The sequence below is a fragment of the Eumetopias jubatus genome, unplaced genomic scaffold (genome assembly GCF_037043125.1).
Source record: "Eumetopias jubatus isolate StellerSeaLion01/CBP00866 unplaced genomic scaffold, mEumJub1_p1.0 scaffold_8, whole genome shotgun sequence".
In the NCBI taxonomy this organism is placed as follows: domain Eukaryota; kingdom Metazoa; phylum Chordata; class Mammalia; order Carnivora; family Otariidae; genus Eumetopias; species Eumetopias jubatus.
In genome coordinates this window covers 68,881,575-68,897,682 of record NW_028274814.1, presented here as the reverse complement: position 1 = coordinate 68,897,682, position 16,108 = coordinate 68,881,575, and the positions used below count along the sequence as shown (strand labels likewise).

Below are 16,108 nucleotides of genomic sequence, written 5' to 3'. Positions count from 1 at the left end.
CTATATATGGATGCATATGTATATCTATATAGAATATTAGAATATTGGATATAGAATGTTATTTATATATAGAATATTATGTATAGAATATTAGAATATATTTCATATATATGTATCACCTCTTTATCCATTCGTTCATTGATGAACACTTAGGTTGTATCCATATCTTGGCTATTGTAAATAACACTGCAATGAACATGGGGGTGCCTATATTTTTTGAGTTGGCATTTTTGTTTTCTTTGGGTAGATATCCAGAAATGGAATTGCTACATCATATGATAGTTCTATTTTTAATTTCTTGAGGACCCTCCATACTGTCTTCCACAGTGGTTGCACCAGTTTACATTCCTACCAACAGTGTACAAACGTTCCCCTTTTTCCACGTCCTCACTGACACTAGGGATTTCTTGTCTTTTTGATAAAAGCCATTCTAACAGGTGATATCTCAGTAGTTTTTATTTGCTTCTCCCTGATGATTAGTGTTGTTGGGTACCTTTTATGCACCTATTAGCCATCTGTGTGTCTTCTTTGGAAAAATGTTCAGATCTTCTCCCTATTTTTTAATTGGATTGATTTTTTTTTTTTTTTTACTGTTGAGTTAAATGACTTCTTTATATATTTTGGATACTAACCCCTTATCAGATACATGATTTGCAGATATTTGCTCCCATTCAGTAACTTGCCTTTTCATTTTCTTGATGGTTTCCTTTGCTGTGTAGAAGCTTTTAAGTTTGATGCATTCCTATTTATTTTTGCTTTTGTTGCTTTTACTTTTGATGTTATTGAAAAAATTATCACCAAGACCTATGTTCGTTGCTTACGGCTTATGTTTTTTTCTAGGAATTTTATGGTTTCAGGTCTTACATTCAAGTCTTTAATCCATTTTGAATTAGTTTTTGCATATGGTATAAGAGTTTCATTCTTTTGCATTTGGCAGTCCAGTTTTCCCACCATTTACTGGAGAGACAGTCCTTTCCCCATTGTTTATTCTTGGCTCTTTTATTGTAAATTAATTGATATGCATAGGTTTATTCCTAGGCTCCTTATTCTGATCTATTGATTTTTTATCTATTTTTATGCCAATACTATACTATTTTGATTACTGTAGCTTGGTAATATAGTTTGAAATCAGGGATTGTGATGCCTCCATTGGTGTGCATATTTTCATTTTCAGTACATACTGCCAAATCATTTTCCAGAATTTCCCATCTGCCATTCTCATTGCAGAGCATTCTTGTTAATGCTTTCTATTATAAGTCTTTTTAAAGTTTTCCATTCTGGTTAAGTGTGCAAAGGTAACTTGTTTGGATTTTAACTTCCTGATAATGTGGCTGAGAATCCTTCGGTAGGCCTAATGACCATTTGGCTATCTTTTATGATGTGCATGTTCAACTGTTTTTCCTATTATTGATTTTTAGGCGTTATTTGTATCTTTAGGATAAGAATTTTTGTTGTTTATATGTCTTGCAAATGTCTTGTCTCCTTTTGTAGTATGTTTTTTTACTCTCTGAACTGTGTATTTTGGTGAACAGATTCTGAATTTTAATTTAGGTCAACAAAGCAGTCTATTCCTTTATGAGCTATGCTTTTGTTTAAGGAAACTTTCTTATTTTGAAGGTCATGAAGATGTTCTCAAGGTTATATTCTAGAAGCTTTATTGTTTTAACGTTCATATTTAGATTTATACTTCCTCTGAGATTAATTTTTGGGTATGGCTTGAGGTAAAATTTACTTTGATTCCATATGGCATCTAATTGACCCAGGAGCATTTATTAAAGAGATTTTCTTTCTCTACTGCTCAGTCATATCACCATTATCATAGATGACATGACTGTATATGTGAGGGCCTTGTTAGGTTTCTACTGTGGTATACTTTGTTTTAATAACTCTGTTTTAATAACTAAATCTGGTTGTTTGTGCTTTGTAGTTTTTTTTTTTTTCTTCAAGATTTTCAAGGCCAAAGGTTAGGATCTTTCTTTTTCTTTTACAGGACCAGATATAAATAAGGGCTGCATAAATATTTTAGGCAAGGTGGCCCTGTGGTCTCTCTAGCCATTGTAGCATGAAGCAGCCATGGACAATACATGAACGCTAGATGATGGCTATGCCCCAGTGAATCTTAAATTTATGAAATAGGCAGCAGGCCAGATTTGGCTCAGGGACTGTAATTTTCTGAACCCTGTTCTAGGATATTCTTAGGTTTTTACTTTTCCACAGAATTTTTGGAATTTATTTGCTACTTTACACATATACATATATATGCACATGCACACACAGACACAGTATGAGATCTGAGATGGTGTTGAAACTGTAGCTCAATTTCAGAGAATTGAAATATGTAAAATAGTATGCCTTACAATCTATGAATATGGGTGCCCCTCTAATTATTTAAGTTTTCTTTAGTTTCTTTTAACATTATAGTTTTTTATGTAGAGCTCTTGCATATCTTTAGTTGGATTTAACTTTAGTGATTTAGTATTTTGTATTTTAATGTAACTCATCATTTTTTCATTTTTATTTTTTATTGTGATATATAGAATATAATTTAGTTTTTGGATAATAACTGAAGTGACATTGCTCAACTTACTAATAATGGTTTGTGGAGTTTTAAAAATTTTCTGCATAAACTATGCTGATCTGCACATTAGAGTTTTATTTTTTCCTATCTAATCATGGTATTTTTTGTGCTGACAAGTTTTGTACCATGTAGAATAAAGGTGGTGATAGAAAGCATCCTTGTTTTGTTCCTGGTCTTAAGGGTAAAGTTTTCATGTTTGCATCCAGTGAGATGATTATATTATTTTTCTTTATTTTGTCAATGTGGTGAATTACATGTTGGGTTTTCAGTTAAAATAAATATATTTCTGGAATTAAACCAACTGATTCATAATGTGTTATCTTTTAAATATATCGGTTGCTATGCTTTACTAATACTTCTTAGAATTTTGAATTTATGTTATGAGTGATACTGATCTATAAATTTTTTCCTTGTCATAGACTTCAGATTTTGTTGTTTAGGTTAGGCAGGCCTCAATAAATGTGCTTGGAAGTATTTCCACTTTTTCTGTTCTCTGAGAGAACGTATGAAAGGTTAATGTCATATCTTAATTAAAATGTTTAGAAAATTTTGCTGCTAAAGTATTCTTAGCCTGGATATTTCTTTGTGGATATTTTAACTTCAGATTCATTTCCTTCCTTTCTTATATGTATGTTTACTCAAGATTTCAGTTTCCTCTTCTGTCAGTTTTGTGTGCTATGTTCTTCTAAGAATTTATTAGCTTTGCCCAAATTCTCAAGTTTATTGGCATAAATTTTCTTGTAATATACTTTTATGATGTGTTTAATTTCTGTATGATCTATAATGATGCTCTTTTTACTTTCTGGTATTAATAATTTGCATTTTCCCTCTTCTTCCCCCCCTTGATCCATCTTGGTAAAGGTTTATCAGTTTTACTAGTCATCTCAAAGAATTGATACTTGCCTTTATTGGTTATTTAATTTAGTTTTTTAAAATTTTATTGATTATTGCAATTATTTTGTTACTTTTCCCCACACTTTGGGGCTTTAATTTGTTCTGTTTCTAAATTCTTGATTTAGACAACAACATTTATTTCTAGTCATTTGTCTTTTTTTTGTTTTTAAGATTTTATTTATTTATTTGACAGAGAGAGACATGGCGAGAGAGGAAACACAAGCAGAGGGAGTGGAGAGGGAGAAGCAGGCTTCCCATTGAGCAGAGAGCCTGATGCGGGGCTCAATCCCAGGACCCTGGGATCATGACCCGAGCCGAAGGCAGATGGCTAACAACTGAGCCACCCAGGCGCCCCTCTAGTCATTTGTCTTTTCTACTATATGCATTTTAGGCCATATATATATATATTATATATATATATATATATGTAGTATATATATAATATATATATTTATTTTAGAGGAGCTTTAACTGTATCAACAAGTTTTGGTATGTTGTACTTTTGTTAACTTTGAGATTCAAAGTATTTTTTTTTAATTCTGAAACTATCTTATATTTACAGAAAAGCTGTACATATAGAAAGAATTTTTTTCCTTTGAACCATTTGAGAATAGGTTGCCAACATGATGACCCAATAGCCCTTGAATACTTTATTGCACAAAGGACATTCTCCTCCATAACCATAATATAATACTGAGACTTAGGGAATTAACACTGATATGTTTCTACCATCAAATCCTAAGACCCTATTCAGTTTTCACCAGTTGTCCCAATAATATGTTTTAAAGCAGATGGATTCCATTCAGAATTATGTGTTGCCCTAGTTGTCATTTTGGGGGGTCTTTTTTGATCTTGAATACTTCCTCAGTCTTTCCTTTGATGACCTTGACACTTTTGAAAATGAAATGTCAGCTACATTATAGAATTTCTCTCATTTTGATTTTGTGTGATATTTTCCCTCATGTGTAACTTTGGATGAAATATTACAGAGGTGATACTGTGTGTTCTTCTTGTTGTAGCCCATCTGGTGGCACAGGGTTTTGATTTGTTCCAGTTTTGGTTAGGTTAATTTTGATCACTTGATTAAAGTAATGTCTGTTAGCCTTCTCCACCAAAAGGTTACACTCCTTTTTTTGTAGTTAATCTTTTGGGAGGAGACCGCGGGAGTTATGTTGGGAAGGTAGTTAATGGGAGATGCTTTGAGAGTATATAAATATGTTTCATCACTAGACTTTTAATTTATTCATTTATTTTACAAGTGTAGACTCATGGTTTCTTCTTTTTCAATGGTTTTATATGTTACTATTGTTTATTTTGGGGCTCAAATTTTCACAAATTTGACAAATGGGAGCACCTTCAAGTTGGCTTCTGTGTCTTTTAAAAATGCCGCTGTCAAAATACAAATCAAAACCACAATGAGATACCACCTCACACTGGTTAGAATGCCTAAAATTAACAACTCAGGAAACAACAGGTGTTGGAGAGGGTACGGAGAAAGGGGAACCCTCTTAACACTGTTAGTGGGAATGCAAACTGCTACAGCCACTCTGGAAAACAGTATGGAGGTTCCTCAAGAAGTTGAAAATAGAGCTACCCTACAATCCAGCAGTTGCATTACTGGGTAATTATCCAAAGGACACAAACATAGTGTTTCTAAGGGGCACATGCACCCCATGTTTATAGCAGCAAGGTCCACAATAGCCAAGATGTGGTAATAGTCAAGATGTACATCGACAGATGAATGGATAAAGAAGATGTATATATATGTGTGTATATATACAATGGAATATTACTCAGCCATCAAAAAGAATGAAATCTTGCCATTTGCAATGGTGTGGGTGGAACTAGAGGGCAGTATACTAAGTAAAATAAGTCAGTCAGAGAAAGACAAATACCACATGATTTCACTCGTATGTGGAATCGAATAAACAAAACAGATTAATATAGGGGAGGGAAGGAAAAAAAATGAGATGAAAATTGGGAGGGAGGTAAACCATAAGAGATGCTGAACTCTAGGAAACAAACTGAGGGTTGCTGGAGGGGAGATGGGTGAGGGGTTAGGGTAACTGGGTGATGGACATGAAGGAGGGCACTTGATGGAATGAGCACTGGGTGTTATATGCAACTGATGAATCACTACATTCTACCTCTGAAACTAAGAAAAAAAAATAAGTCTACTTAAAAAACAAATAAATAAAAGTGCCCCTGTCATTCTTTTAGCAGTTCCTTACTTCTGGAGGCAAGATGTTTAGGGCTTTTACTCTTTTTCTGGAAATATTTTTTAAATTCTACTTTGCATGATATTGAATAGTTAATCTGGCTTTCTTTTCTTTGATGTTTGTACAGTCTTTTTTCTCCTGGACTTACTTTTAATTTTCTTATGTTTTTGTATTTAAAGTGTGTTTCTTGTAAGCAGCAGACACTTGGGCTTAAAAATACATCTACGTCGATAATATTTATCTTCTTTGAAGTGTTTAGGTTATTTACAATTAATGGAATTGCCAATATATTTCAGTTTAAATCATTTTACTGTTTCTTTTTTTTTAATTTTATTCATATATTTTAAATTCCTTATCTCTCATTTCTTTTCTTCTTTGGATTTGACAGTAATTTTTTTAGCATTCCTTGTTTTTCCTGATATTAGCTTGTTAGTTTTACTTTCTTTTACTATTCTTATTCGTTACCCGAAAGAGTTCAACATATGCATAGAAGTTTCTTGATATTTTAGAATCTGGTAAGTTAGTTTTGTTACAACTTTCCAGAAAATGCTTTAGTCCTAAAACATTTTAACTTATCTCTCCTCCCATGTTTGGTGTCGTTATGAATGTTAATTTTGTATATAATATAAACCCACAAAATATTATATTTTGTATATAATATAAACATGATAGTTTATATTATTTTATACCATCAATATAATATAATTTGTATATAATATAAACACGATAGTTCATTATTATTTTATATCATCAATATTCTTTTTTATTTTCCATATGTGTACTCTATTAGGTGCTCTTCATTTCTTTGTGCATTTGTATGCTATATGCATTTTAATTCTGTATGAAGAATTCCCTTTAAAATTTATGTTGGTGCAGTTTTGCAGTTTTGTTGTCAATAATTGTCTCAATTGTTTTTATAAGGAGATGCTCTTATTTGGCATTCACTTTTTTGTTTATTGGAAACAAATACAAAAAATGAAAACCTTGGTGAATTATTAGAAGGCAAACACCCATCTACCATTAACAAGGTCAAGAAATAGAACTTTGCCAGCACCCCAGAATTTGTTTCCAGGGACTTTCCCAATCAGATCACTCTGTTTTCAAAGAGTAAGGGTATGTGTGTGTGTGTGTGTGTGTGTGTGTGTGTGTGTGTTTATGGTTTTATTATCCAAGTATGCACTTCTCAACATTATAGTTTAGTCTTGCACACTTCAAAAAAATGTTGTGGTATTTTCTGTTTCTTTTGGTCTACAGCTTTACCTCCATTCCTTTGTTTTTCTTACAACTTATCTTACAGAAACTGGGCCGTTTGACGTCTATAGTTCCACAGGATCTTATTGACTATGTGCTTAAGGCACAGTTCATCATGTGTTTTTCTATTCTTTGTATTTCTACAATTTGACAGATTGTATCAGAAGGTTGATAAGACATGGGTTCAATTCCTTTGGCAAATCTGTTGGTGGTGGTGTGAACTTTCAGTGGGAGGCAAATGGTGTATTTTCCCTCTTTTTTCTGTTAGCAACCATTGATGCTTAGTGCTTGGATCTTTGGGGTTTTTCTACTTGTTAGTTGGAATAATGTTGCATTCTATCAACATTATCAGATCATATTGACATTGCATGCTTTATTTTCTCTCTCTTAGACCTAAGTGAGTCTTAGTTCTATAAGTAATGCTCACCACCACTCTGTATGTCAATATTTCTGTAGTAATTTTGGTTATCTAAAGCTCAGTTGCTAGCAGATTTTTTAGAAGAGCTCATGGGAACGATATTCATCTGTTTTTTTTTTTTTTACGTCAACAACAATTTGTGCCCTTTGAATATGAAGAATATAAAATCTTTTGCTTACATTTTCTTTCCTTAGGTATATTAAATGTTATTCATTTGTTCTGTCATAACACATTTCTGTCAAAAACTCTGAAGAAAATCTAATTTTATCTTTCTTTAAGTGATGAGCTAATGAATTGCAGTTTTTAATACTTGTCTGTTCTTTGTGATGATTTTCTTCTTTGTGGACTTCTGTTATATGATGGATCCACTTTGCCTGTTTGAGTATTTGCTACTTTCTCTCCTTTTTTTTCCCCACTTCTTTCTGATTCTTAAAAACAAAAATATTTCTTTCCAATTTCTGTTAAGGTTTTATCTATTGTGATTATTCTTGTGTCCTTACTAGTTTATTCCATTTCTAAGATGCTGTTTTATTTACTTTACCTCTATTTCCTCTTTGATTTATATCACCTCCTTTCTCTGTATTGCTAATTCTGATTTCTGCAATCCTTTCATGTCTGTATGTGTTTTGGCTCTATTTGAAATACTACAGTTTTAATTTGGTATTTGATTGTATCTTTTGGCATACTTTCATGTCTTGCAGAGATATTATTCTGCTCTCTAATCTCTCTTTTTTTAATGGTAACTTTGCATGTAATTAGGCCTTGACACCTTTAATTTTCCTGAAATTTTAATGAAATCTGGGTTCAGATAGCTTTTCTAACTTCACTAAGCTCCTACTTCTATTCGGTTGTGTTGTCTTCAAAAGTATGGCTCATTGTTGCTGAGATTTCCTGGCTTTGCTTCTCTCCCCATTTTTATGTGGACTTGCTTTTTTTCTTTGTCACTGCTTGTTCCAAGCAAAAGTTGGACTCTCATTAATTAACTTCCCTTCTCTCTAGCATTGGGCCTTTCAGCTCTTGGGTGCCTTTGCATCTCTACGATAGTATCAAACAATAAAGTTTTGTGTTTTATCCACTACCTTTTCTGGTTCTCCACTGGAATGTTGGTCTGTTACAAGTGACTGCTTTGGAGCTGGAGGCAGAAGCCTTCATGCCTGTTAATTATTGCTGAATATTGCATAAGAAAATTTAGTGATATACTTAAGGCTTTGGATGATTTTATATTTCTCCAGAGTGGGTTTACTTTTGCTTCTGGGGAGATAACTAGGCTGGGAAAAGTTTATCTTAAGTCAGTTAAAGATTTGACTCCCTCTGAGCTGAACTTCATTCTTATTGAGGATTGCTTTCTGATTCATCCGGTGTAGCCTCTTAGGGTCCCAACTCAAACCTTATTTTTTTAATCCCTCAATTAAAAACAACTTAAACATATTGACGAGTGGAAAGAAATATAGAGTGAGCATGAATATAGCCCCTTTGATGATTTTTAAAAACTCCGTTGTCTCCCACAGTTTGATGAGACCATGGAAATCAGTTTGGTTTGCTTCTTTTTCTTTTCTTCTTCTTTTTTTTTTTTTTTGCCTACTACAATGTATTTATTTTAAACATTGAAAAAATATTTTAAACAAAATTTTCATATTGAATATGCAATCTTTTAAGCCATTTTTGCTTTTACATTATTATTTCTTTTTTTTATTTAATTTAATTTTATTATATTACGTTAGTCACCATACAATACATCATTAGTTTTTGATGTAGTGATCCATGATTCATTGTTTTCGTATAACACCCAGTGCTCCATGCAGTATGTGCCCTCATTAATACCCATCACCTTTTTCAAATACAGGGCACCTCTTTTGGCTTCTCTTTTCTCCAGGTTTTTGGTTTCACGTGTATAACTTTTTGTTAGCTCTCTGGTGCCTCCAAAAAGATTATTTTATGTTTTTTCGGATTTTTCTAGTTGTTCTCAGGGGAAAAGTTGGTCTGAAACAACCTAATTTGCCATTGACAGAAGCAAGTTTGTTCTGATCATTTTTGAATTAAAATAATTCCCAGATTTAGCTTTATAATGTTTCTGTTTTCCTGCCAAGTTCTCAAAAAAAAAAAGTGAATAAAGCTCACAAAAACAAACATTGAGAATTTAAGAATCTCAGTGCTAAACCTATGCCTAACGGTCTATTGTATAGAATGATTTTAGGAAGGGGACAAAGTATGTTGCAAAATCTTATGAAAGGCAGTAATAGAATGTAGTAATTCTTAAAAAAAAAACTAGGAATTATTCCTTTGGAGGATTTTAAAGATAATGACCTAAAGTTAGTTTTGAGTATATGAAATTAATAATTGCCGACTTTCTAATGAATGTACATCAACAACATTTATTGTGCATCTGTGGATAGAACTGCTTTTAAGTATTCAGAGACTTCAGGGTTGATGTGAATACATTTCTAAGTTTATTTTCAATTGACTTTAGATAATAACCTAAATAAAACAATCTAATTTAAAATAATAAAGTAGATTAAAATAATAATCTACTCAGTTCATTTAAAAAATATTTTTTTGTCACATAAATGAAAACCTAACTGATACATGACAAAAATTAACCCATATTCCCCAGTAAGGACCTCCCCGATAAATTGAGTCCATTTTTTTTCCTTCACATGGTAAAACATGTCAGTTAATCACAGAATTAATAGTAATATCCTAAAATATTATTATTTTTTAGAGTATGATATTATATTAAAATGTTTTAACCAAGGTTTTAAAGCACTATAATTTTAAAATTGATGGAGTTTAGTCCTTTCAGTATTTTCTTTTCTTTTCTTTTAAATTTTTAAATTATTTTTTAATGATTTTTTAAAAATTCATTTATTTGTCAGAAAGCAAGCAAGCGAGCACAAGCAGGGGGAGCGGCAGGCAGAGGGAGCTCCCGCTGAGCAGGGAGCCCTATGTGGGGCTAGATCCCAGGACCCTGGGATCCATGACCTGAACCGAAGGCAGTTGTTTAACAGACTGAGCCACCCAGGCATCCCAATCCTTTCTGCATTTTATGTGTGACCATTATAGGGATGTGATCAAGGTGTCCTTTTTTTGTTGGTTAATGATTTATGTTCATTCATAAAAACAGAAGATCCTAAAAAGTGAATAAAAGCCACGTATGTGAAATATCCTTTTTCTTTCTGTGTGTGAATTTACATTCACATCTACATCTATAGTGACATCTCAGTGACCCATAATAATTTAAGACCTAGATAAAGCTTTCAGATTTTCCACTTGTCTTTTTATAATTAAGTGAATTTCAGATCTTTGATACGTAAAAAAAGAAAAAAAAAGTCTTGGGTAATGAGTTACATGACAAAACTGTATCTCTTTCCCTCAGAGGAGGAGGTCCATGGATTTTTCTGGTAATCCAAGTGTTTAATTTTCAGGAGGAAATGTGTACAAATGGTGTTGTGTGTGTGGGTGTGTGCTTGTGCTTTGTATCCTTTATGTAAGTTGGATATGTATAGTACTAAACTGAGCTTTTTTATTGAATTTATCTTAATAGTCTCTTTGTAATACTCAGTTTATCTAGTCTTCTTGTCTACTTTCTGGAGACCATGCTCTGTATAACACCAGCACTAAGATATAATTCTTATATAATAACCAAATTACAAATGTGCACTTGTCCAGATGATATTTTTCTTCATCACTTTCACTTCAGTTGACACATGAATATGACCTGGGTGGCTGTTCTGGGCCTTCATAATATATTAAAACTTTCTGAACATTTTTATCAAAACAGAGTTCATCTGCCTGGTGCCATAAATAAATGAATGTTCTTCTAGTACTTCTCCTCTGAAGCAGTATAACAATTAGTTGATTTAGAAATCGGGAATATTTCCATTCTGTCATTTTCTGCAGGATTTGTTCCTAAATTGGAAAAGTAGGTATTTATCTGATTAGCTCAAGCATAAAACAAAACTCTCAAAGACTTGATTGTGAATTGTTTCTTATTTTTTTTAAAGTTTTACAAGAAACAGTATTTTATGTTCCAATAAAATTAACAGTTCACATGCTTTTTTCAAATGACTGAAACTTTCACACTTGTTGAGTAAAAGAACATTTTCCTCACATTTTTCTCATTATGGGATGATGAAACCTAATACTGTGTAATTATGTAAAAGGGCTTGACTGTCCACATATTTGGATATGTTCATTGTGCCAGAGATTACTGTAATCAGCTTTGTAGGTACTTCTGACAGTCCAGATAGTTGATACTCAGAAGAAGACTTTGTAGGATTCAACTTGCAGTTCTTTCAGATGCAGCTGTTTCTGGGTATATATCATTGATAAATGTTATTAATAATTGTCTTTCCTTGAAATTTTAATCCCCTCTGATCTACATAGAATTATATGCAACTGTCCATTTTCTAAGGAATTAGAAATTTCTTATTTGGTAGTGTAACGCATTAGCTGAGACAAATTTGATTTCAAGTCAAAAAGATTAATCACTTGGTTGATAGCTAATATATTCCAGCCTCTGGGAAAGAACCAACATATTTCCCATGAGCTAAACTAGTCATAATGTATCCTGTGATTCCTTATTATTACCAGTTTTCACTTTTCATAATAGAATGAATTAAAAAACAGTAACACTGCTTAAAGTTTTATATTTTTAATTTTTTTTAAAGATTTTATTTATTTGAGAGAGAAAGAGAGAGACAGTGTACACAAGCAGGAGGGAGGGACAGAGGGGGAGGGAGAGTGAGAGGGAGAGAGAATCTCAGGCAGACTCTGCAATGAGCACAGAGACTTGTGTGGGGCCTCATTCCATGATCCTGGGACCATGACCCTAGCCAAAACCAAGAGGAGACGCCCAACCAACTGAGCCACCCAGGTGCCCCTATTTCTGATTTTAAAAGTAAAACATACTCATTGCAAGAAATTGGCAAAACCCAGAAATACAAAATAAGAAAAATTAGAAGATAATTTGTGCATTCTGGTATACCTTCCTCTATTTTTATCTCTCTCTATATAAACATATTTTCATCAAAATTTGTATTCTACTATACATGATCTTTGATTCTTTTTTCTTTGAACAATATAGATGTCCTTTAGTTAATCATTTGTTTAGTTTTGTACAGGTGTAAATCAAACAGGTATGTATGTCTTATGCCTTCATGGAGCATACTGTCTAGTGAGGGAAATATAAAACAAATAAAGGTATAATTACAAAATATAAGTTTTATGAAGGAAAAAACAGGTGCTATGAAAGAGAATAATTTTAGGGGTAGGGGGCCAACATTAGCATGAGTACTTAGAGCCAGAATGCTGACATTTAAGTAGAGGCTTAAAAGATGAGAAAAAGCCAAGCAAGAGTGGGGTTACTCGCATAGGTGCAAAGGCCATAGGATGGAAAAGATTTGGTGAGTAAAGGGATCTAAAAGAAGTCCAGCTGGCTGCGGTGAAGAGAAAGAGGAGATGCTGGCCTATGATGAAATCCCAGAGGTAGAAAGGAGCCAGTCCTGCAGACAAAAGAGAAAAGAGATTTTATTTGAGCTATTATGTGAAACCATGAGAGACCTTTTGGGAGGTGAAAATGCATGACTGTATTTACACTTTTCAAAAGATTATTCTGGATGTTATATGGAGGAAGAATTGGAGGGAGAACAAGAAGACACAGAGATGTGAATTAGGAGGGCCCTGAGGTGGTCCATGAGAAAGCTGAAAAGCTTGACGTAAGCTGTGGACAGGAGATCCAGAGAGAAGGAGACAGCTGGGAGATGTGTTTGAGGTTGGAACTGCCAGTTTCTGAAGTGGTGATGAGTAGGAGTTGGTGGGTTAAAAAGGAGGAGTTCAGAAGGATGACTCCCATTTATGGCCAAAGGAACCGAGAGGAGGATGGTGTCATTTATTGACAAGGCATAGATTTGGTAACACCAGGATTGGGGTGCTGGTTGTGGTATAAAATAAGTATTTAAAGTTCGATAATAATTCTGAGGAGCCTGTTAGACAACTACATGTATAAGCCAAGAAGGCAGTTGTATGCATCAGCCCAGACTCACTTCTGCATTTGGACGTTACCATCATGTGGATGGGATTTAAAGTCAGAGGAACAGATAAAATAATCTTAACAGAAGAGTGAAGATTGACAGATGAAGAGGGCCTAGAACTGTGCTCTGACAATGAGAGATTGCATGCCTGAGAATCTAGGAAGGGAAGAGAGACAGGAGTGTGGTGTCAAAAGCAAGAAAAGACTGCTTCAGAAAGGAAAGAGTAGACAGCCATGCCCCATGCTGCTGAGCAGTCTAGTGTGAGTAGGCCCGAAGAGTGACTGCTGGATTTTGCAATGTGAAGGTTACTGGTGATATGGTCGAAGGCATCGGGACTATGTGTGGGAAGGCATATTGTAATAAGTGTTCATAATATGTAGATGATTAGCTAAAATTTTAATGGCTGCCTGTTAATCTTCACTTGAGATAGTGGAGTATATGCAGCTACCCATATTGCTGACAAGCCAGCCGCCCCTAGCAAACAGACCTATGGATGTTTTAATGGCTCATAGGCCCTGGAAAATTGTTGGCTTGCAACTCAGTGGGGCTCACACTGGGAAATTTCACTCTGTCTTCTTTCCTCTGAGTGTGAGTTGGGTTCAAGTCTATAAGAGGGATTTGGGTGCCAGGGAATATGGATCCTGGCTGAATTTCTATTCAAGAGTGTTGTGCATTTGCTGGTTTGGTGCTCTCTGCTGTGGCCTGGGGAGCTTCCAGGCAGAGTGGAAAGGCTGGGAGGGCCCAGCCTGTGTCTGGTTCAGACTTAAGCTTCTTGACCTCTGCCCTGCTCTTTTGGGGTGCATGGGTACTGCCAGCACATGGTTATTTGGTACAATCCCACTTTTTTAAAAATTAGAAACCATGGATAGGCTCATTGTTGGATCTTCTTAAGGCCTCACATGAAATAAAGGAGAGTCCTAGAAAGAATGTAGATTTTGTAGCCAAAGTGAATGTAGATTTTGTAGCCAAAGATTGTGAATCCTCAAAAATATTTATTTATTTTTAAAGATTTCTCATCTTTAAAGTGGGACTAATAATACCTACCTTTCATGGTTATGGCAAAGATTCAAAGTAATGTGTGAAAAGTACTTGAAACAAAGTAAGTACTAAGTAAGTGGTGGCTGTAATTACTATTATTATTTAAAGTAAATGTTCACTAGTTTGGAAGTGTTGAATTAATGACCTAAGTTGTGATTTGTCTGTATGATATTGGTCCATGATATAAAACATTGTCAGATACATAAGCCTCTGCAAACTAGTTCTTTTTTGGATAATTAGTTAGCAATAGCCATAGTAAATCCTTTGTCATCAGTATTTTGTACCATAGTTTTATTATTAAAATTTATGTAAGCATGACCTTCACTTTTTAGTGGATTAGCACAGTTTTCTTATTCCTATTTAAAAATAGTATTTCTGTGAGCCTTAATAAAAGTTCATTCTCTGATAAGATGGCATGCATAATGCTGTTCAGAACCAAAGGTTAAAATTCCCTTATTAGAATTCCATGGGAGTAGGAGGGGAAGAATGTAAGCTGAATACAAAAATAAAGAGTTGTAAAATTTATTTATGTTTCTGCTCTGACTTTGGAAGCAGAGCCTGGTGGCCTTGCTGACTAGAAAGTTTTATTTCTTGGTTTCCACTTCCCCTAAGATGGAGAAACTTACTTTTTTTAAGCAAAAGTGCAACTCACTAGCTTAAAAACAGTAAGTGTTATAGGTCCTGTTTTAGGCTGTCTAGATACCATAAGAATTAAAGCAAAGCAAAACAAAACAAAAGAAAACCCAATGACTGAAGTAATAGATTATAAGAAAGTTCTCCCCAAAACATGGCTAATGAACTGTTTCGTGTAGAGAACTTCGTGATTATGAATACTTGGACCCCTCCAGTCATAAGAATATATGTTGCTAGTTATACACTACGTTAGGAAAAATATTTGTGATACGTTAAAATTTAAGGGAGAAATAACTTCTTTTGACTAGAATGGGATTTGGCTTTCAAGTGGGGAAAAGAGGGGAGAAAGTGTTAACAGCTTGTTATATGAATTTGCAGAAGCTGCTGTTAATTTGAATGAACTCACTGCTTATTTTCAGATATCCCTGTATGACTAAGAGGGAGTGATTTTGTCTCCAGAAACTTTTCTGCAGGACTTTACTTTATCCAGTCATTTGGATATTTATAGCTTATGTTTTCAAGGAACTATATTAATACTAGGTACTACACTATAATAGGTAACCATGCAAGGCTTGATTTTAACCTCTCTCTCTTTTTCTCTACAGTTTGGAAGGACTGAAGTGATTGATAATACTTTAAATCCTGATTTTGTACGAAAATTTATCCTGGACTACTTTTTTGAAGAAAGAGAGAACCTTCGTTTTGACTTGTAAGTTCTGGTATAACTTGCATTGTTAAAAAATGGACTTTTAAAGGCAAATTTTGTAACATATGGCTGGGTCTGGTTGCACAAATACTAGATTATATTGGCAGGAAACCAGATTAATTCTACTGAGTGTGGCCTGAGCACTATTCCTGGCACTACTTTGTATTTTATAGGTTTTTGGCTCTATGTTTATTGAAAAAATTAGTGAGCAATTTAACTATGCCAAAATGCTGGGTGGTATATATGGACATCCTTTCAAACCATCTTCAGCCTCAGTGGTTTCTTTACAAGTTCCACATATACTCCAAGGTGATCTCATTTACTCCATGGCTGGTATCCCTC

At 34.0% G+C, this 16,108-nt stretch overlaps 1 protein-coding gene across 1 annotated transcript in view; it reads left to right on the top strand.

The window, feature by feature from the left end:
* The window catches only part of CPNE8 (copine 8), a 224,197-nt gene that overhangs the window by 39,051 nt on the left and 169,038 nt on the right, over window positions 1–16,108 (top strand). The window contains exon 4 of the mRNA XM_028113255.2: window positions 15,666–15,769. Within this exon, the coding sequence (XP_027969056.1) occupies window positions 15,666–15,769 (104 nt within the window). The remainder of the gene's footprint in view (window positions 1–15,665; window positions 15,770–16,108) is intronic.